The sequence below is a fragment of the Heterocephalus glaber genome, unplaced genomic scaffold (genome assembly GCF_053883595.1).
Source record: "Heterocephalus glaber isolate CG9 unplaced genomic scaffold, H.glaber_assembly_v1.0 deba00001457, whole genome shotgun sequence".
NCBI classification, from domain to species: Eukaryota; Metazoa; Chordata; class Mammalia; order Rodentia; family Bathyergidae; genus Heterocephalus; species Heterocephalus glaber.
Genome location: NW_028258305.1, coordinates 1,352,665 through 1,376,335, shown reverse-complemented (window position 1 = coordinate 1,376,335; position 23,671 = coordinate 1,352,665). Strand labels below are relative to the sequence as shown.

At 38.8% G+C, this 23,671-nt stretch overlaps 1 protein-coding gene across 3 annotated transcripts in view; it reads right to left on the bottom strand.

Moving 5' to 3' along the window:
• The window catches only part of Ppp3r1 (protein phosphatase 3 regulatory subunit B, alpha), a 68,732-nt gene extending 45,618 nt beyond the window's left edge, over positions 1 to 23,114 (bottom strand). The window contains exon 1 of one of the 3 annotated variants that reach the window (XM_087216274.1): positions 22,982 to 23,114. In XM_087216274.1, coding sequence (XP_087072400.1) covers positions 22,982 to 22,984 — 3 coding nt within the window. In that variant the 5' untranslated portion in view covers positions 22,985 to 23,114. Of the gene's footprint in view, positions 1 to 22,345; positions 22,598 to 22,981 lie in introns of those variants that run through there. The other 2 variants (XM_087216273.1, XM_013074079.3) reach the window with 2 other exon arrangements.
• Between the last annotated feature and the right edge of the window lie 557 nt (positions 23,115 to 23,671).

The window sequence follows — 23,671 nt, the reverse complement described above, 5'->3', positions numbered from 1 at the left end:
TCACAAATACTTTCTTATTTACTGACCACACAAAGACAGGCCACATTATTTTAGATTTCCTTCTCAGAGAAAAGTATCTTTTGAGTAATCACATAATTACTGTGGCTGTGGATAAGACACATTCTTAACTAAGATCTAAATTAAACGTAAGGATGTGTTTCCACACATGGCACTGGGTTCTCATGATGATTAGTTATTACACTTCAAGCTCTATGAACAGCAAAGTACTTCTTTGTTTTGCTCACTATAGGTATTTCTCAGTAAATCACACATGGAAGATACTTAAATATTTTTGATTATCACTGAAATATCCTTTTATAAATCTTTAAGTAACCCTTTTTTTCCCTAAACTGGGAAAATATATTGACTCCCTAACAACTGACATTCAAACTGTAAACACAGTCCATTTGTAAATAGATGCTCCCATATCCCAACCTCTCAATTTGTCCATGATTGAGACCTCCAAATTTAAACTCTCAAAAGATTGAATATTATGTCCATAAAAAATGGAATGGCATTTTACAAAGTGCTTACAGCACTATATTCTATCAATTAATAAATCCAAGGATTTAAGAATGAGATTTCATTCCTAAAGATACAAGCTATCTCTCAAAAAGCAATACTCAGGGCAAAAGCTTTATTAATGCAGAGATCTTTCTAACTCTACATTTACAAAAACAACAACAAAAAAACCTGCTAGCTGTTCTTATCTGGTTTCATTCTGAAAACCTCAAATTAACTCCAAATTAAACTCTTCAAATTAAAACAATTCTTAAAGTCCTAAAACCCTTCAGACCCCTCAAATGCATTAACTTTCAGTGACTTTTAGTTCATACTAAAGTGAACATTATTTTTTCAACTTTTAAGTGACTATTTTAAACAGCAGAAACTAATAGATCTGGAAAATAATCTTTATAGACATTAACTTGGGCTGGCTTAATATTTACTAGGTGTAAAAAAGTAAAATAATATTCATGTATTGGGCACTCCGTGATAAGACTATCTCATTTAATCTCCAAACTATCCACCAATAAAGAGGGCTGTCAAGAAGATTAAGCAACTTACACAAGGTCACACAGCTAGTAGTGATGGAGACCAAATTTAAAATCAAGCTAATTCTCATATTTTTACCAATATATCATAAAGCCACAGCCTTGCTGTATTATACAACAGAACTGGCATGTTTCTGAAGTCATTTTTCCTCATCTTAGTACACTTAAATTCAAGTGGCTTATCACTACCAACCCACACTGGCACACCAATTTTAATGTGTCATTCCTATATCTAACACAGTAGTCAAAGTCACACAAATGTAACAATAGCAGGGTGCAAGATAGGTGAAGACAGCTGACAAGCGCAGCGAAAGAATGGAAAACAAAATTTTCACATGGAAAGTGACCAACAAATTCTTGTAGGTTGAAATACTTTGGCTTTATTTATTTATTTAGAGACAGTCTCTCACTATGTAGTTCAGGTTAACCTTGCGCTAAATCTAGGCTAGCCTTAAAACTCATGGCAATCCTCCTGCCTCACTCTCCCAAGTGCTGGGATTATAGGCATGCACCACCACACCACACTGTATTTAATTTTAAAAACACATATAATAGGACCAGGGATTTAGCTCAGTGGTGCTGCCACCTGTCTCGCAAGCGCAAGGTCCTGAGTTTGATCCCTGGTACCAAAAAAAAAAAAATCTAATTGCCCTCAAACAAAAAAACTCTGTAGGCATGGCATTTTCAATAATTACAACTGAAACAATCTCAAAACAGAAGAAATAAAGTTCTAGCAGCAGGAATTCAAGTGATGGTAAGAGACCACAGTAAAGGAGGGCAAAAGAAATAGTTTGGGTAGTCGTGGTGGGGCACACTTGTAATGGAGGTAGGGGGAAGGAGGGGAGAGGAGGGAGGGGAGGGGTGAGACGAGAAGAGGCAGTACAAGTTAGCAAAATGGAGGTCAAGGAATACTCAAGAAGTTTGGACATCCATAAACCTCAAGTGATAGTTGAACCTAGAAGATGAGTCAGGGTAAATTTTGAATGAAAAACTGGAATAATCAGACACGTACATGATAAAGACATTAGAAGAAATAAAGGAAGGTGTAGTCTCACAGAAGGAAATTACTTTGTAAGAGAATGATCCTATGAGTCAGCAAAGTAGGCACTATGCCAAGTCAGGCCTATCACATGTTTATTTTTAATTACAACTTTATTGATATATAATTTATATAGCATACAATTCCTCCATCTAAATTATACAACTCAGTGGTTTTAGTTCACTCACAGGATTGTACAACTATCCTACAATCAAATTTTTAGTATTTTCATCACCCACAAAAAGTAATTCACCAACCCTCTTCATGCCAGCCATAGGTAACCACTAATCTACTTTTTTTGCTCTATATACTTGCTTATTGTGGATATACTACATTTAAATGGAATTATACAATATGTAGGCCTTTGCAATTGACTTCTTAGAATATTTTCAAGGTTAATCCATGTTTGTTTCAAGAACCTGTACTTTTTTTACTAGTTAGTATTTCATTATGACTATAGCACATTTTATTTATCCATTCATCAGTCAATAGACATTGGGGCTGTTTCCAATCTTTTGCATACTCTGAATAATGCTATTGTGAACACTCATATACAAGGGTTTTTTTTTTTTTGCTTCATTTCACACTTCACTTATTTTCGGTACATGTACCTAGAATACAATTACCAGATTTTATACCAACTCCGGGTCTAACATTTGGTGAAGTGTTTTCTAGACAGCTTTATTTACATTCCCACCAGGAATTTATGAGGGCTCTAATTTCTTCACTTCTCTGATAATACTTGTCTTTTTGATTACAGACACCTACTGGATGTGAAGTGGTGTATCATTATAGTCTTGATGTGCATTTCCCTAATGACTAATGATACTAAGCTACTGTCAATGTGCTGCTGAAACCCACTTACTTTTCTATTGTTGAGATGTAAGAATTTATAAAAAAATATGTAAAGGCCCGGCCCAGAGGAAAGGGCTTTGGGGCCACATTCTGTCCCTCCGTTCCCGGCCCAGAGGAAGGGGCTTCCGGGCTGGCATCCGGCCCGTCGCTTCTGGCCCAGAGGTAGGGGCTTCTGAGCTGCCTTCCCACTGCTCCCGGCCCAGAGGAAGGGGCTTCCTGGCCACCATCCCTCCCGCCGCTCCCAGCCCAGACATAGGAGCTTCTGAGGCACCATCCCACTGCTCCTGGTCCAGAGGAAGGGGCTTGCTGGGGATTTAGCTCAGTAGTTCTGCTGCCTGCTTTGCAAGCGCAAGGACCTGAGTTCGATCCCCAGTACCAAAAAAAAGAAACAAAAACAAAAGAAACAGAGGAAGAGGCTTCCCGGCCATCATCCCTGCTGCTGCTACCCGCCCAGAGGAAGGGGCTTCCGGGCCACCATCCCTACCGCCGCTCCTGGCCCTTGTCCCACCTCTCCCAGCTCAGAGGAGGTGATCCACACGGGTGCCAACACCACCCGCCCCCGACCCCCAGCCAAAATGAGAAAACATGTAAATAAGTCTCAAAACCAGACTTCCAGATCACCTACAGCAACCCCAAAGGGAAATGAGATGGAACACTCTGATACTCAACCACCTGGACCTACTGAACTGGCAGTAAAAGAGGATCTAGAAAAAATGAAATCAAAAATAATTTCTCAGATAACAGGAGAAACTGTGCTTGTAGTGCAAGACATAATAAATCTAGACAGGAGCTGAGGAACATGATGGAATCCCAACACAGGAAACAAATGGAATCCATAAAACAGATGCAAATGGATTTCCAGGACATGAAAAACTCCACTGAAAGTCTACACAGCAGAATGAGCCAATTTGAGGACAGAATTTCAGATATAGAACATAAGATTGCAATTAGTGACCAGGAAAAGAAAAATTGCTTCAAAATTGTAAAGAAACACGAGAAATCAATCCAGAGCTGCTAGATGATGCAAAGAAAAATAACATAAGACTGACTGGAGTCAAAGAAGAAACAGGAGAGTGCGCAGACGATATAAAAAAATTCTTTGCAGAAGTAACAGCAGAAAACTTCCCAAGCAGGGGAAAAGAACTTGACATACAGATAAGTGAGGCATATAGGACTTCAACTAGCCTTGATCAAAAAAAATATCTATACATAGGCATATAATTGTTAAGATTCCAAAAACACAACAGAAGAACAAAGTTCTCCAAGCAGTCAGAGAAAAGAAACAAATCACATACAAAGGAAAGCCCATCAGAATCACAGCAGACTTCTCAATACAAACCATCAAGGCAAGAAGAGCTTGGAGTGACATATTCCAAGCCCTAAAAGAAAACAGCCTCCAACCCAGATTGATGTACCCTGCAAAACTATCTTTCAAAATGGATGGAGAAATAAGATACTTTCATGACAAAAAGCACCTTAGGAACTTCATGAATACCAAACCAGCACTCCAAAGAATTTTACACACTATCCTAGGAACAGACATTGAGGATCACAACCCCAGGAAGCAAAGCAGAATGAACCCATCTGGCATGACAAGAAATTAAATGTAAAGGGGGACAACCCAACAAAAAGAAAAAGTCATGGAAATGACAAGTCAATATGTTTCAGTTATAACCATCAATGTTAATGGTCTCAATTCACCAATCAAAAGAAATAGACTGGCAGAATGGGTCAAGAAGCAAAATCCAACAATATGCTGCATACAAGAAACACACTTCATTCAAAAGGAAACTCATAGACTGAAAGTTAAAGGGTGGAAAACAATACTCCATGAGACAGGAACCCGAAAAAAAGCAGGAGTAGCTATCCTCTTGGCAGATCAAGTAGATTTCAAACCAACACTGATTAAGAGAGACAAAGAAGGACACTACATCCTTGTAAAGGGAACAATCCAAGAGGAAGAGATGACAATCATAAATATCTATGCACCAAACACTAGTGCACCCAACTATATAAAACAAATACTAACGGACATGAAAAGTCATCTATGCACTAATACAGTTGTAGTGGGGGACCTCAACACCCCACTTTCACAAACAGATAGATCAACTAGACTAAAAATAAGTAATGAAATACTAGAACTCAATCGAACTCTTGAACAAATGAACTTAACAGATGTTTACAGAGTCTTCCACCCCACAAAATCAGAATACACATTCTTCTCAGCTGGACATGGGTCATTCTCAAAAATAGACCACATACTCACACATAGAACATGTTTAAGTAAGTGCAAAGGAATTAAGTTATCCCTTGTATATTATGAGACAAGTGCGATGAAATTGGAGATCCACAGCAAAAGAAACTGGAAAAATTTCATAAACACGTGCAAATTGAACAACACACTTCTGAATAACCAATGGGTCACAGAGGAAATTAAAGAAGAAATCAAGACAGTTCCTTCAATTAAATGACAATGACAATACAACATATTGGAATCTAGGGGACACAATGAAAGCAGTCTTACGAGGGAAATTCATAGCAGTGAATACATATATTAGGAAAACAGAACAAGCCCAATTAAACAACCTGATGCTGAACCTCAAGCTTCTAGAAAAAGAAGAGCAGGACAAACTCAAAGCTCATACAAGGGAGAAAATTATAAAGATCAGAGGAGAAATCAATGCAATGGAGACTAAGAGAATGATACAAAAAAAAAATCAATGAAGCCAAGAGCTGGTTCTTTGAATCAACAAAATTGACAAACCCGTAGCCAACCTTATCAGAAAAAGGAAAGGAAAGGCCCAAATCCATGCAATTAGGAATGAAAAGGGTGAAATGACAACAGACCCAGCAGAAATCCAGAGGATCATCAATACCTACTTTCAGAACCTATACGACAATAAGATGGAAAACACAGAAGAAACAGATTCCTAGATACATTTGAATTACCAAAGTTGAATGAAGAAGACCTAAAAATTCTGAACAACCCAATATCAACCAATGAAATTGAAAATGTAATTAAAAACTTATCAACTAAGAAAAGCCTGGGCCCTGATGGCTTCACTGCTGAATTCTACAAGACATTTAGAGAGGAACTGCTGCCACTACTGTTTAAACTCTTCAATGAAATTGAAAGGGAAGCAATACTCCCAAATTCATTCCTGGAAGCTAGCATCACCTTGATCCCCAAAGCAGAGAAAGACCCAACCAAAAAGGAGAACTATAGGCCAATCTCACTCATGAACATAGATGCAAAAATCCTTAATAAGATAATGCCAAACAGAATGCAGAAGATCATTAAGAAGATCATACACCCTGATCAAGTGGGATTCATCCCAGGGATGCAGGGATGGTTGAACATATGCAAATCAATCAATGTAACACACTTTATCAATAGAGCCAGGGACAAAAACCATATGATTATCTCCATAGATGCAGAAAAAGCAGTTGACAAAATCCAACATGCATTTATGATAAAAACCCCACAAAACATTGGAGTATATGGTCTCTACCTCAAACTGATAGAAGCCATCTATGAAAAACCAACAGCCACTATCATACTAAATGGTCAAAAACTGAAATTCTTCACCCTAAAATCAGGAACAAGACAAAGATGTCCACTATCACCACTCTTGTTCAATATAGTTCTGGAAACATTAGCCACAGCAATTAGACAAGAGAAAGAAATAAAAGGAATAAAGATAGGTAATGAAGAAGTCAAATTGTCATTATTTGCAGATGACATGATACTCTATATAGAAGACCCCAAGAACTCCACCAAAAGTCTTCTAGACTTAATAACCAAATTCAGTCAAGTAGCTGGTTACAAGGTCAACACACAAAAATCAATAGCTTTCCTCTACACAAATGACAGACTCACTGAGACAGAAATAGGGCAAATAATTCCTTTCACAATAGCACCCAAAAAACTGAAATACCTAGGAATCATCCTAACAAAAGAAATCAAAGACCTCCTCTCTGAAAACTATGGCACTCTGAAAAGAGAGATTGAAGATGATATCAGAAAATGGACAGACATCCCCTGCTCCTGGGTAGGAAGGATTAATATAGTGAAAATTGCCATACATCCAAAACTGCTACATAGATTTAATGCAATTCCAATTGAGATCCCAGCAGCATACTTCATGGACCTGAGAAAACAATCCAAAAATTCATTTGGAACAAGAGATCCAGAATAGCAAAAGTAATTCTAGGTAACAGAGACATGGCAGGGAGTATCACAACCCCCAACTTGAAACTATACTACAAAACTACAGTGATAAATACAGCATGGTACTGGCAAAGAAACAGACTTGAGGACCAGTGGAACAGACTAGAAGATACAGAAACAACGCCAGACACACTCAGCCATCTCATCTTTGATAAAGGAGCCAAACACCCTCACTGGAGGACAGATAGCCTCTTTAATAAATGGTATTGGAAAAACTGGCTTTCAACTTGCCAAAGATTAAAACTAGACCTATATCTCTCGCCATGCACTAAACTAAAATCAAAATGGATTAAAGATCTAAATATTAAAATAGAAACCCTGAACCAGTTGGAACAGAAGTTAGGGAGAACTCTTGAAGACATTGGTGCAGGAAAAGATTTTATGAACAAAACCTCAGTTGCCCGTGAACTAGCACAAACAATCAACAAATTGGATCTCTTCATATTAAAAACTTCTGCACAGCAAGAGAAACCACCAGCAGTGTGAAGAGACAGCCCACAATGTGGGAAAAAACCTTTACCTGCTTTTCCTCAGACAAAGGTCTACTATCTCAAATCTATAAAGAACTTAAAAAGATCAGACCTCCCAAATTTAAAGACCCGATCCGAAAATGGGCATCTGAAATGAACAGACATTCCTCAGACAAAGAAGTAGAAATAGCAAAGAAATACATGAAAAAATGTTCAACATCACTGGTCATTGGAGAGATGCAAATGAAAACAATGCTGAGATTCCACCTCACTTGAGAAAGAATGGCTACTATCATGAAATCAACCAATAACAAACGCTGGCAGGGCTGTGGGGAAAGAGGAACCTGCTCCACTGCTGGTGGGAGTGTAGACTGGTGCAACCACTCTGGAAATCAGTATGGAGATACCTCAAAGAACTAGGACTGGAAGTCCCATTTGACCCTGCTATTCCACTGCTGGGGATCTTCCCCAAAGAATTAAAAGAATCATACCACAGTGATCTATGTGCACCCATGTTCATAGCAGCACAGTTTATAATAGCTAAAACTTGGAAACAGCCCAAATGCCCATCAACTGGAGACTGGATAAAGAAAATGTGGTTTTTTTATAAAATGGAGTACCACTCAGCCATAAAAAATGAGAAATTAGACATTTATAGCTAAGTGGATGCACATTGAGGCAATACTCTTAAGTGAAATAAATAGGACATACACGTGTAAATACCAAATAGTTTCTCTGGTGTGAGAAACTGAAAGTGTAAATAAGGACTACAGGTACAATAGGTAATGTGAAATAGGAAGAAAGGGGGCAAATGGGAAGGGGAAGTGGGAGGGCTAGGGGAAAGGATAGAAGGGAATGGGATTAATATGAGAAAATGGAAAAATAGGAACAAAATCTTTGCAAATAGGGAGGAATGGAGGGGTTGAAGGGAGGGCTGGGCAAGGGTAAAAAATAAGAACCAAGAGAGACTATGTAAAGGTGCAAATTTCCAATGATGAATGTCATTATATTGTATACCTAAAATGTACCAATGATTAGAATGAATAATCTATAATGCAAAATAGGAAGAAAAGGTCCAAAGGAGTAGGGGTAGTGGGAGGGGCAGGGGAAAGGAAAGAAGGGAAAGGAAAAATGATGAGAAATGGAAAAAATGGAAATAAAGTCTTTGTAAATAGGGAAGGGTGGAGGGGGTGAAGGGAAGGCTAGGAATGGGGAAAAAATAAGAACCAAGATGCATTATGTAAAGCTACAATTCCCAATGAGAAATGTAATTGTGTTGTATACCTAAAATGTACCAATTAAAGAATTTAACAACAACAACAAGAATACATATTTTATATATATAAAAAGTAGGGCCAGGGATTTAGCTCATTGGTTCACTAAGTCTGCCTCAAAAGCTCAAGGTTCTGAGTTCGATCCCTGGTACCAAAATATATATATATATATAAATATATATATATGTATCCTGAGTAGAAGTCACTTATCTTTATATATCTCCACCACCTTTGTAATTTAACTTTTACTGAAAGTGATTATCATTTTATGAATTATCTACACTAGCTGCTTTACACTACAATGACAAAGTAGAATCATTGCAAAACACTGTATGACCAAAAGCCTTAAGACATTTATTATTGGGCCCTTGGCAGAAAATACTCTCCACCTCCTGGTCTAAAACAATGTCAATAACTCCCATACACCTCTAAGCTAAAATGAATACCCCTCCTTTACTTGAAAAGGCTGTAAGAGAGATGATATCCTTCCAAAGCAAATTGGAATTTTGGTTATGGTAAACTAGGCACAGAAAATATTTTGATGAGTATGATGACATGAGTGGACAGCTACACACAGGTAAGGGAGAAGTACAGTATAAAATCAGAAGCTACACTTTCTACTATTTACAATCCTGTCGGTAATCTGTGACCTTTGTTCAAAGTGTCAAGTAAAATATTGTTACGTTGTTTTAGGACTTACAAGGTCTTCCCATCTGGTCTTTTTCTACTGTGAAAGAGCCAGAGAGAATACAATGAGACAAAAAGACTATGAGACTTGAAAGAAAAGTTTTCCTCTCTTAAAAAAAACCCAAAAAAACACTGAAGGAATCACTCCTTACTCTTCTTCAGTCTGATATTCTGGCAGCCCTCTCCTGGCATGTAGAGCTTTATGTCCACAATGAAGGTGATAAACTGCTAAGTACCCTTGTAAATCTCTGTCTCTGGGCTTCTCATTTTGTGAAATCATGTGTTCCTCATTGTTTAAGCCATTTTGTTACTTTGTAAACAAAAATGCCCTATGACCTTCTTTGATAATTAGTACATTACTGAGCGAAGGCTGCAAAGTAATAAAAACTGATTATGAAATCCAAACCTGCTGGGAATATTACATGGTAGTTTTCAGTAGTTTGATTCTTTAAAAAAATGCAAGCAGCATTTTGCAATTTGTCAAGCACTTTAATTACCTAGCCTAATAATCACAAAACACTCTAAATTAAGCAGGCAAGCTTTATGGTCATTTTATAGATTTTTTTTTAAAAAATTATTGAAGTACTCTAACATAGACATTCCAATTTTATATTCCAGAAGATTACAAACTTTACTGAAGGTAACAAAAAGATTATAGTATTTTTTTAGCATTTAAACAATTACTGACATTGTATGACTCAATGAATAATGTGACTAGAATCAGTAATAAAATACTCAAAAGCTACATACTAAGCTCAGACAGAGTAGCCAGGAAGAAAAAAAAAAACTAGCACCTTATAATAGCTCTTCTGTGGCACTTATTATATTGTATTATAGTTTTTTCCTCCATGTGGCTGACTCAATCTGTGCTATGTCATCTCTATGGCTGTGGTCTTTCTCTTCCATCTTTGTGTCTGACATTGTATTTGATACATAAGTGAACGTTAAATGCCTGATAAGTGAAGGAAATCAAAGATTTAGAACTGTGATCACACTTTATCAGCTGTTTTTAGTATCAAAAAAGTCAAAATAATTCAGTGTAAACAAAAGTAAACATTCAAAAATTTTGCATTTAAGTATGAAAAAGTTTACTTACTATTTACAACAGAAAGTAATACCTTGACAAATTAACTCTCTACTCAAGTATCTAAAAAGTTCTCTTACTGCTTTTAGACTCAGTACCATTTTCCTTTCTGGCAGCTTTCCCACAATACCTAACACTCTGTAGCTTTCAAAGAATTTCTCTACAGGACTCGAAAAAAATCTCCACAGTCCTAGATGGTAATATAACTTAGTTCCATTCCACCTCTATATTACACGAAAATTACCACAATGAGGACTAGATTTACAGACATTAACCCCCACCCCGTCCATCCCCTGCCCTACAGGAGCCCATAGCTTAAAAGAAAAGGCAGGTAAACATAGTGTGATATGGGCTGGATTACAATGAAAGTTATTTACTGTTACGTTTTATATCTAGATATCCCCCTAAAGCCTCTCTGCTCATGTGCTGGACAGAGGTACAGGACTTAATGTTTGCTCTGCTGAGTTTCAGTCTTGCTTTGGTCCCATTCCTTTCTATCCCCCTACTTCTCCCTTTTGGAATGGAAATATTTACCCTTTGCCATTGTATGTTGGCAATTTTTTTTTTTTTTTTTTTTGATAGGAGCTCACAGCTAAGAGTTTGCTTTGAATGTCAGAGGAGACTTTGGACCTGGACTTTTCAGCAATGCTGGAACTGTTAGGTTTTTGGCAACTGTTAGATGTTCTAAATGTAATTTGCATAAAGAGAGGTGCGAGAGGGCCAGGGATTTAGCTCAGTGGTCCAGCACCTGTCTCACAAGTGCAAGGTCCCAAGTTCGATCCCCGGTACCCAAAATAAATAAGAATCCAAGAGATGTGCAAGAGTCTTTTGGGATCCAGGGGCAGAATGTTAGAGTTTAGACCTAGATGTCCCTCCCCCAAGCCTCATGCAATCATGGGGGACTGGGAGCTTCTGGAAGGTGATTGGATTATGAGTGCTTATAGCTGACTCACTGTTAGGTAGGTTGTGGCCTGGAAGGATTTATCCCCTCCTTAGTTCTGTTTCCTATCATGAGGTGAGCAGCTATTTTTCTGCCATGCCTCTGTGGCATGCAGTTCTTCCCTGGAGCCAGATGACTATGGACTAAAACCTCTACAAACTGAGCCAAAATAAACCTCTCCTCCTCTAATTTGGAGGTGTCAGCTTTTGTGTCTCAGTGATGAAGAAAATAATGAGACACTTACACATGGGCATCAACTGCCTGAAGGAGTTGGTATGAGGGCAGTGATCTTAGATTTCCTTTTCGAAAGAAAAACTCTGGCAGTAATACAAAAGAACAAAGAAGGAAGAAACTGGAACCAAAATTTTAAAAACCATTATGCAGGCTACAGAAATAGTTCACTTGTGAAGGAAATGGAACTGCAACAACAGCAGTCACAATGGGAATAAAGATACAGCTGATTCAAGAGGCATTTGGGAAATCTAAAAGACATGTTCACTATATGATGATATTTATGTTCTTAAAAAACACTAAGTTCTTTTAAAAGTATACATTAACAATAACATGGCCTAAGGAAACTAGAGTTGGCTCCAGACACTCAAAATCTATGGCATTGTCACCAGTATTATCAAAAACAATCAAAATCCTAATAAAAATATTAACATAGTTAAACACAACATCATATTCTTCTGTAGCTTGTTGCTTTCAGCTTATTAATGTATTATGGCCTAAACTGCTGCTACTTGGTAGCACAAAGCACTAATATGTTGGAAATATACATTTCTCTATCAACTAATACAATGTAAATCAATTTGTATTTTAGAAATAAGCACTGTGAGAAATCCCAACTAACGACTGCCTTACAACCTACACAGGCGAAGGGAAGAAAACAGTATGACCACATCAAGTTTCCACTTAGTTTTTTGGGTTTTTTTGGGTTTTTTTGGTACCAGGGATCGAACTCGGGTACTTGCACTTGCGCAGCAGGTGGCAATCAAGTTTCCACTTAGGAATGAACATTTCCACTTAGGAAAACTCAAGAGTGATTATGGAGTGAGTCTATGAGTTATGTTAGGAATGTCAGTCTTTGTACTATATGAGATTGTTAAGTAGAACAGTGATACAATCACATTTAAGAGGACCTTGGACCAAACCCGGATGAAGCTAGCACTAAAGATTAAATATGGTCAGACAGGTGGAATAACAACCAATAAAAAAGGTCACAGAACCCACAAGAGGAAAAATTTCCAAGAGGGTCCAACATTACAAAGTCAAGTAAGAAAAATGAAAAACCAAATACATTTAATGAGTACCTACTAGATTTTCAGAAATTCTATGTTGTTACTGCAAACTGGGGTGATGTCATTCCCATTTCATGTATGTAGTAAATAACTAGAATTCATAGTATTCATTCAAGGTTACAGTGCTAACAAGTGGCACAGCCAGAATCTAAATTCAAATCTTTCCCAACTCCAAATTTCACGCTAGTGATTAGATTACTGTTTCTATAAGCTTTATCAAAACGCACATGCATAGTTATTTCAGAGCAACAGAAATTTCTGTAATGATGGAACCAACCCAGTACTATGGTTTGAATGTCCCTTCCAAAACTCATTTTGAAATTTCCACTGTAATACCAAGAGGTGGGACATTAAGAGATAATTAGATCATGAGGGCTCTACCTTCATACAGATTAACATTATTGTAAGGGCTCAGAAGAAGAGAAATGTAGAGTAAGGCCTCAAACTTCAGAGATTACTAAATGGTCCTGACCAGAATGCTTAAAAAAATAAGAACAGAAAAGTTTTCTGGTGAAAACTCAGATGGAAAAGAAGAACAAGGTACTAGAAATCAAAGACTATCCTTGTTACACATTTGCAAACATATTTATGTGCTAGCACTTCATGGAATGAAGAACTGAAGGATCAACAAACTAGGGCACCTGGTGGGAGAAATATCTAAGCAGCGAAAGTTGGAATGGGAACGTCTATCCTACATCCGTTCCACCATTACATTTTGGAATCATATAACTTGTTAATGTCACAATTTCACAGGTAGGAATATACCTTGGGATGAGTAGAACTTTCAGTCTCACTCATTTCTGATTCAGATGAAGACTTTGGACTTTTAAGTTGATGCTGAACAAGTTAAAAAATTTTGGAACTATGAGGATAAAACAAATGTGTTTTTTATGTGACAAAGACAGGGGGTGGGGTGGGGGCGATGCTACAGTTTGTCCTTTTCAAAAGGTTCATGTGTTTTGTGTCCCCAAACTCAATGGTATTTGGAGGGGGAAAGGCTCTCACAGTCATGGCTCCTTGAAACTGAACTTAAGGAGCTCCAAAACAGTACTGTAAGACAAAGTTTGTTTCTTTACCCCCTCTCACATGTATTCATTACAGTGGCAGAAAACAAAGATACACAGTAATCACCAAGCCACATGTAGCTTTTGAGCACTTATAGCTATTATGCCAAAAAAACCTGAATTCACATTTTAATTAAATTTAGACAGCCACTTGTAGGTAATGTTTCCTGAATTTGATATTACAGAACTATATGGGGGGCTGGGGATTTAGCTCAGTGGTTCTGCCACCTGCCTTGCAAGCGCAAGGACCCGAGTTCGATCCCCAGTATCCTCCCCCCAAAAATAACTATAGTGGACTGAAAAACAAGAACATAAACAAGAGAAAGAAAATAAGATCATGAGTCCAAAAGGTGGTAAAGATAGGAAGGCAAATTTCAAGTATCCTTGATTCACTCTTTTAACTAGATTACTGTTAGTTTATAGTTCATGAAGTTTTATTTGTTAGGAAAACAGCTGCACTATAAACATAAGATCACAGATTTTTCTCATTACCCATTTATTTTTCCTGGGATTCTAATCTTTATTAAAGATTGCCTTATAAGCAAACAACACTGAAGGATGCTAGTTTATTGCATGCCTATAACAGGAGCTTGCTTGTAGCATCACATTCAAAAGGATATGAAGGAAAACTATCTCCAAAACTAAAGGATAAACAAAAGTGCTAAGAGCGCAAATAAGTGACTTGAACCTTTTTACAGGCAGTTATGCTTTTTCCAGTTTTACCTGGGTTAAAATGCATACTTAATTCTAAACATACAACTAAAAATGAATACTCTATATTGTACACAAGAGGCCTGACCAAACCATGGATCAATTTTGTAACATTAAGAGTGAAAAAGTCAGTATGACACCTCATTCACAGAAATGGCTTCTGGGATACCAATATGGCTCTCCCTCTGATATTCCTAAGAAAGAGCTAGATAAACGAACTATGGAAATCTGTCTTTCTGAATTAATACTAAATTTTTGATGATTTCCTACAAAAATCAATTATTTTAAATAATTTGCCGTATAAATCTATAAAAACTAAAGACAAACAGAAACATACGTAAGTCACTTATCATTTATTAAATTTTATTCATGTAAAACATTTATGTATGTTAGTTATAATACACTATTTAACCATGAAGGGAATACCAGATAGTAAGGAGAAAATTCGAAGAGGAAAAAGTGAATGAGAGCTACTGAACAAAAGGCTTATATGGAAAAAATTAAAATGAAGAAGAAATTTTAATCTAGAAAGCTTGAAATAAAATAGATGTTTTATCCACTACACTTTGGAAGTCATTTTCTCTTTTCAAGAATTTGTCGGCTAGGTAGTTTATGCTTAATAAGATGTTAAGTGCAAAATTTATTCTAGTAAGATACTACTTTCCATAAGAATAATTTCATAATATTGTCAGTTCAGACTTTTATTAAACTATCAACCTCACTCATTGTAAAACTGCTAATTAGAATTACGAAGTGTTTCTGACTCAATATTTACATTTAATACATAGTTTAGAACCCTGGAACAAAATTGATTATGAGTAAACTGGAGCATGCTATCATTAAAACCCCTTTGTGATAATAAATTTGTATGTTGGCCCAAAGGAAGGGAGAGGGAAAAAATTTAAAACTCCCTTTTAGCAGAATGGGTAGCTAGAAGACTTACTTTCCATTTTACACCTTTCAGTATCACTGGAATTTTTAAGCAAATGTATATATTAGATTGATGGGAGTATCTTTAGAAATTTTTTAAAATCTTAAGAAATATTGCTCAACTCAGAAAATTATTCCTTTCAGACCTATGTAACTTGATCACAAGCACAAATACTGAGTTACTAAAACAAAAACTGGCAAAGTATTAACCTCTTTTCTTGCTAAAACCCATTTCCTAATTTCCTAGACTTACTTCCTTGGTCACTGATCCACTGTTGGCCTCTCCTAGATCTTGCCCGCTATTTAGTAATATTTACTTAATACCACATTAATTGTCCATAAAATTTGCCAAAATTGATAGCATAGTCTTCACAGCACTGACCCTCCCAGCTCATTTGCTTTAGCCTCAACCTTAACAAAGAATCTTGCCTTAGACTACCCTGAATTGAGACACTGAAATTTAGGCCAGCTGGTATGAAATATGTTGTTAAAACATATCTGTGGCTAGGACCTAGTCTTATCCCAATTTTTTCCCTCAACATCTCTTCTGATTCACCTTCTTTCCTTTTATTCTCCTCTATCTTTTCTAGGGCTTATTTCATTAATCATTCTTTCTCTCAACGCTCTCTCCTGGGTTCTATTTCCTAATTCTAAAGGATATTCACATCTTCCTTATCCTAAAAGAACTTACTCCAAATAAAAACCATAGAAGTTAACCATTCTTTGACCTTCCTTTCAAAAAAGGAATCATCCATTGCCTATGTTTCATAGCACCTGTTTTATTCTATTTATTCATTGACATGTTCCTTCTTCAACCACTGCTTAATATCTATTAAATACAAAGTATTTGGAAAACAACAATGAAAGCCAAAAACAGGTCTCTAGATTGACAGAGCTTACACTCCCTTGAGATCGTATTTCCATTATCAAGAACTGAACTTACTATCTTAACAATTATTGCTATTCTTCCAATGACTAATTCCATCAAAATCTTGAAAAGCCTCATCATAAACCTGTCTTCAGTTATCAACTTGACTCAAACATTCTAACTCTACTTTTTATAATGGAATGTCTCAAGTCCTTTAAATTCACTGTCTAAAAGCAAACTTATCTCTTAATACTTCTTTCAGCTAGCAATTCAGTCCTACTTTCCTTTCAGTAATAATATACTTATCTTTATAACCATTCACGAGATTGTCTTTTCAAGTCTATATTTAAAATATCTCCATCTCTATTCACCTTCAAATCTTTGTAACTTCAAACCTATAATAGCTCAAGGCAGTACTTCCACCTACAATTTCCACTTCTTCCAAATCATCCAGCATCTTATTTTCAGATTAATCCACGGTTCCCAAATGGAAGCAAATTGAGTTAGGTAAGGCAATTCACAACTTTACTTCCTTTCCACTCGAAACTCTTATATAACCTATAAACAGATTTTATCTTTACCTCTTTCCCTTTCACATTAAGGAATGAAAAAAATCTCTCTTCTTGTCTAAGGAGAGTCATACTTTACTGTCTTACGGACATCAGTCAATAATTCATCCTTTTTCTGAAAAGACTGAAAAAAAACCTCTTGCTCTCTTCTTTTTCTGGCTTGGTCCTCTGACTCAAGGTAAATCCTTCCTCACACCTAAATTCTCTAGTTTTCATCCTCCTACTCAAAGCTTAAAGCAGCAGTCTACATCTTCACTCTATGTCTGTTCACCTATTTATTCCTCAAGTCACTACATCCTGGTCTTTCTTGCGATAACAAACCACTATGGCCAAAGTCACCAGAACCCTCCTGATCACTCCAAAAGACCCTATTAAGTTCTTCTTTCCTGATTTCTGAAGTAACTATTCACTCCTATCTCCTTTCTTAAAACTCTCTCAATCTGACATCACTTTGTTAATTTCTCTCTCTAGCTATTCATTCTTAAATCATGAGGGCTGCTCATTCACTTCCTGCATCTCATATGCAGTGTCCTTTGGAATTTTGATCACTTTGCATCTAGTTTTATATTCTCTCTATACAAGATTTCTTCTAATTTCATGGACCCCACTACCTGGAACAAATACAAAGACAACACTCAAATCTTTAATCCAAGCCCAGATCTCTCTTCAGAGCTCCAGATATAACCTCTTGCCCATAACTACATAGGTGACTCTAGGCAACTTTAAACTCAACACGTACAGCTGGAGGTATAGCTCAGTGGTAGAGTGTTTACCTAGTATGGGCAAGGTCTTGAATTCAATCCCCAGTATCTCAAAAAAGAAAAAAAAAAAAAATTTCAACATGTACAAAGGAGAAAGCCTTAACAGTAAATGAGACAACATCATTCTCCTGCTTAAAAGTAATAGCTTAAAATTTTTTAGGAAAATTTAAAATCTCATGATATGCACCCCTCCCATGATAAAGCCTCAATCTTCATAACACTCTCTCCTCTCCACCCTACTCCCCTGTTCTCCAGCTATGCTGAATACAAATGTTTCTCAACTTCTGATGGGGTCACATCCTAATAAGACCCACTATAGGTTGAAGATATGTATCAAAAATGTTTTGGGCTGGGGATTTAGCTCAGTGGTTCCACCACCTGCCTTGAAAGCGCAAGGTCCTGAGTTCGATCCCCAGTACCAAAAAAAAAAAGGTTTTTGTTTTTCTGTATATGTTTCTGGAGATTTCACCTGGGGCCTATCCACTGGACTATAACCCCAGCCCTTTTTTATTCTGGTACAGTGTTTCACTAAGTTAGTCGGGTTGCACTTAAACTTGAGACCCTCCTGCCTCAAGCTCCCAGAGTACTGGGACTACAGTAGGCCACGATGCCCAGCTTTGAAAATACATTTAATATGTTTAATTTACGAAACATCATAGCTTAACCTGTAGCTCTCCTTAAATATGCTCGCAACACTCAAATTAATCTACTGGGGCAAAATCATCTAACACAAAGTCCATTTTATAAAAAAAAGTACTGCATAGCTCATATAATTTGTTGCATACTGACAGTAAAAACCAGAATGGTTGGATACGTATTCATCATCAATGTATGGTTTGTGTGTGATTGTTTATGTTTTTTGTTGTTTTGTCTTGAGACAGAGTCTTACTATGAGTTCTGGCTGGCCTTAAACTCATATGTTGTCCAAACTGGACTCAAACTCGTGAGTCTCCTGCTTCAGCCTCCTCAGTGCGGGGATCACACCACCATACCAAGCAAGGTTAGTTATGTTAAAGTAATTTCTACTCGGTGTTTATCACTTTCACACTAACATAATGTTGAAAGTCATAAGTTGATCATCATTAATCAGGCTCTATGTTTATTTACATTCTCTAAGTGGTTTGTACAGTTCATGCCTCTATGACTTTGAACAGAAGCTCCCTATCTGCAGTGCCCTTCCCCATTAGCTCAATGTTCATTCTCTTAAGATTCAGCTCAGGCACCACCTCTTCCAAGAAGCTTTGGGTGACTGACTCTGATCCCAGTTTGGATTAAGCCTCTTCCTCCCTGCCACACACTCTTAAAGCACCCACACTTAGTTTGTTAATAGCACATACCACACTGAATAGTCGTTATCTTATTTACCCTATCTGATTAAGTACTTAAGAGACAACAATCCTGCCTTAATACAGTTAGCACTAGGCAGAGTAACAGATATTAGACTAAAATTTAAATAAATACATCCCTTGAAATGCTCTAAACAGTGGCTCTCAAAATTTAGCCCACATCACAATCACCTATAGAAAGTCCAGATAGGGAGCTTATATTCACAGGAATAGAGACATGAACTGTACAAACCACTAGAGAACAAAAGTACATGTAAAGTCTAACTATGGTTTGTTCAACTTAACATTATGATAGTGTGAAAGTGATAAACATTCACCTATACAGGAAGACCTGTAAAATCCAGACTGTTGCTTCATCCCCAGAGTTGTTCCTGCAGGATTCCAACACAATTCCAAATGATACTAGAGCTGCTGGTCCAGGCCACATTTTGAGAATTACAGCTCCAAAGACATATCTCTTTTACCTTCAGGATTTAAAGCGTCTTCAAGATACCTTCAACTCTCCCTTCTGCACTCCTAACAATCTTTTTAAATGCAGCACAATTTTCACTTCCTTTATAAAACTTTCCCTAATTCTCATCTTACTCTTTCTTCAATTTCTATCAGGCTTTGAGTATATTATTCATATGACATTCATCACATGCTAACTTATTTCACAACTACTTAAGTGAGGGTAGAAAACCTGCCTTCAATTAGTTTAAAATCCTCAACAACAAACAGCACAATAATGAGCAAACATCAGACAAAAATGAACAAGTATCTGTTCATGAGTAAATCTCTGGTCTGTTTGACTTGTTTAACCCTCATAACCCAATCTTACTTCCTTATATTGCCTTATTATCTATGATAAAGGCCTAATTCTTCCATATTTGTCTGTTTCTCTCATTGTTGACTGACCCTATGCCTTTTTTTTTGAGACAGGGTCTCACTATGCAGTTCAGGCTTGCCTCAAACTCACTATGCAGCCCGCAGCCCAGGCTGGCCTTGAACTCTTGGTGATCCTCCTGTCTCAGCCTCCCAAGTGCTGGGATCAAAGGCATGCATCACCTCACCCCACTCATCCTAGGTTCTTTATCTTATACCTTCAGCCATTTTATTCTTCCTATCCAATACAGGACATAAGGGGCAGAAACTGCCTCCTTATGACTGAATTTTAATTTTGATGGCCATAATAGGTAGCTTGCTTTCTCTTTAAAAAAAAAAAATCATAAACAATAAATTTAGTTCTAGTTACAGATTGTGGAGATAAAGATTACTTTAATAAAGAGTTAAAAACACAAAGACAAAAGGTTCTTTATAAAATTCATGTTGTCTTAAGAAATAAACCTTAATTAAGTATGTTCATATGAGCATCCAGAACAAAATCCATTATTTTCTATTCCAACAAAACCAGATACAAACAACCTGGCTTGAGGAAAATTCCTAGGAGCTCAGTATCACAGATGTTTAAATACATACCCCTAATCTTCATTTTCCTACTAACAGTTCAAAATTCAAATAAGGGGATAGGAAGGGAGAAAAAAAATTAACTTTCAAGGGAAAAAAAAGTAAACTACTTTTAAGACAGCAACTAAAATACCTGGTTAAGAGATTCAATTACATTTTAAATGTTCTCTTACTTTCTCCGTACTTCAATTAATCAGTCATAGTAATAGATTTATAAAATGTGTTAACAAAAATGTAAGTATGTCCATGATAACCACTAAGAGTTACAAGAACTTTTCCAAAAGGAATGAAAATTTTCAGATCTAGATGTTTAATTGGGAAAATTAACCTGATCACTGCCTGGCTTATTTGAGTTAATCAGTATCCCATATGGCAAAATTGAGGTATGGATAGGACCTTGAAATTTCCAAACCAATGTTATAATTCAGCAGACCAAAATAATCCTAAACTTGGGAAGCCACACTGATGCCAGGCCTGAAATGGTATTGAAAAGATGGGAGAGAAAAAGAGCCAAGGATGAATCAGAAAACTTAAAAGGAAACTGGAGGGAAGAGTAGGAAAATAACGACCTGGAAGAAAACAGCACATAAGGCACATCTTAAAATATTTTAAAAGATTAGGAAACACAGAGTACCAAAAAGATAAGAGATTTAGGGGCTGAGGGGCGCTCCCCCACCCCCCACCCCCGCATAGCGCAGTGGTGGAACACATTAGCATGCAAAGCCCTGAGTTCAAACTCCAGCACCAAAAATTAAATACATTATCTTGAAGACCCTAAACCTCAAGCAAAATATATGCATATAAAGTTCTGTTAAAGCACTAACGTGCATTCCTAACTTAAAAAGACTGTGCCAACAAAAAGATTGTACTGTGAATGGCTCTGATCTTTCTAAATTGTTTCCAGTACAGTCTGGAAAAGCCTAAGTTTTGTGACTTTGGTTGACCAAAGCTATCTAAGCTGCCTCCAAAACTGGCAGGGAAAAATTGTCCTCTACATATCAAAATCTTAAGTCTGCTCCAACATGGTTTTTAAGTATGCCAATAAACACACTTAATCATCTGCCCTATATTTTTTAAAAAGGTGACTTGCTTGCATATTCTAATTCCACATTCTTCCCTCACCAGCACCGCAAATTGATTTTTCAAGTGTAATAAACAGAATTCCTTTCTTCACTAATCCATCACTGTATCTTAAGTACTTAAATTCTACATACAGGGTGGAATATCATACAATCAAAAGGTGTAAGAAATTAGGCAGTATCAATTAAAAATCTCCTGACAACCGTTCAAAGACTTTGGACAAAGTGTAACAATCCAATCTCTCATTCGAATAACTGATACATACAGAATTGTCACTGCAATTTTTTCTACTATAATTCTCCATTACAAAGAGGAAACTACACGAGCTAACCGGAGCTAGAGAATCGGTAAAGTAACAGGCTAAAAGGGCGTCGTTGATTTCTTGGCCACAGTGACGGACGAAAGACACACCCCTAGCGTCGGTCTGAAACACTACAGCACTAAATTCTACCTAGGGATTACTGTGAGGGTAACGAAAGACAAATTTAAATCGCCATGATTCAAAAACAACCACCCCAAGAGATAGACACATGAAAGTAACAAAGAAAATAAAACATCTTGGCCAGTAGGGAAGCCTTAAAAAATAAGTATCTCCAGTTCTCGAAGACCAAGCTGGCCTGTTTTTATGAATATATACCTTGGGCCTTTCCGGTTCGCCGGTGCAGAGAAAAGCAGCAGCTAAAGAACCCCCCCATGGTTGCAAACAGCAGCGAAATAAACACAGGAGAGAGAAAGAAGAGACAGGACTCTTGCCAAGACTCACTGCTAGAAAATAGGGAATGAGTGGGAGAAAGAGCAGCTCGGGAGAGAAACTGGGTCTTACATAAAGCGCCATTTGCTACCTATTATCATTTCCATAGGATTTCAGAATCCCCTCCAACTTGAGAAACAGTAAGTCTGGGGGCGGAAGGGGGCTCCACGTGGAGGAAGATCGGGAAAGAAGTAATGCTGGGCGACAGGGGCCAGCGTCCGGCTGGCGGCGGGGGCGGCGACGAGGGTCGCGGCGGGGCGGAATCCCGGGCGCGCGGGCGGGGCGGCATCGAGGCGCCCCAGAGGCCGGGGGCGGGCGCGGGGGCCCCCCGCCGTCCTGTCAAGCAGCCGCCCGCCGCCCCCGCCCCCGCCGGCCGCCAACCCGCTCGGGCCGCCGCGACACCGGTCGGGCCCGGGTCTCTCGAATTTTCCACCGGGGGAGGTGGCCCGGGCGGGGCTGGGGTTGTCGAGGCTCGGAGGCGGCGGGCGGGGAGAGATGGTCACCGGGAAGCCAGGGTCTCACCATTTTGCTCAGCGGGTCGGCGGCTCGCGGGCGAGGTGTAGACTGTCGGCGCGGACGGGCTCCGCAGGAAGCGACAGCGACGGCAGCCCAGTGGCGGCCCTCGGGACGCCCGGGGAGGGGGTGCGGGCTGGGGGAGGGGAAGCGGCGCCGCGGGGCCCGCGCCGGCCGGGTGACTGGGCACGCGAGAGAGCGAAATTAAGGTCGAGATTCAGAAACCGAGAGCGCGGGAGGAGAGACGGCAGGAGGGAGGACAGGAAGAGGAGGGGAGCGGGGGCCGAGAGGGCCAGGCGGCTCCGGGGCTGCAGCCTCGCGCTCGCGCCGGAGCCGTGACGGACTCACTGCAGTGGCTCGCGCTGACCCGCAACCTCGAGGCACGAAAAAAGGGGAGGGCAGGAGAGGGAGGGGAAAGCGGAGCGCAGCGGCGCGCGCGGGGCGGAGGGCGGGGGCGCGCGGGGCCGGCGGCTGGGGCGGGGCTTCAGTGAGCGCCGCACATCCGGGAACCCGCGCGCCCGCTCGGCATGGCCGCCGCGGCGCACTGGCGAGCTCTGGTTGGGGAGCGCGGAGCGCGCGGACCACTTTCACCCTCCGCGCCGGCCACCCGCGGCGCGCGGAGTGCAGCGGGGGAGGGGGCGGGGGCGCGGACGTCGGTGACGTCGAGTGGCAGAGCCCTTCCTATCACGTGGCTGGAGG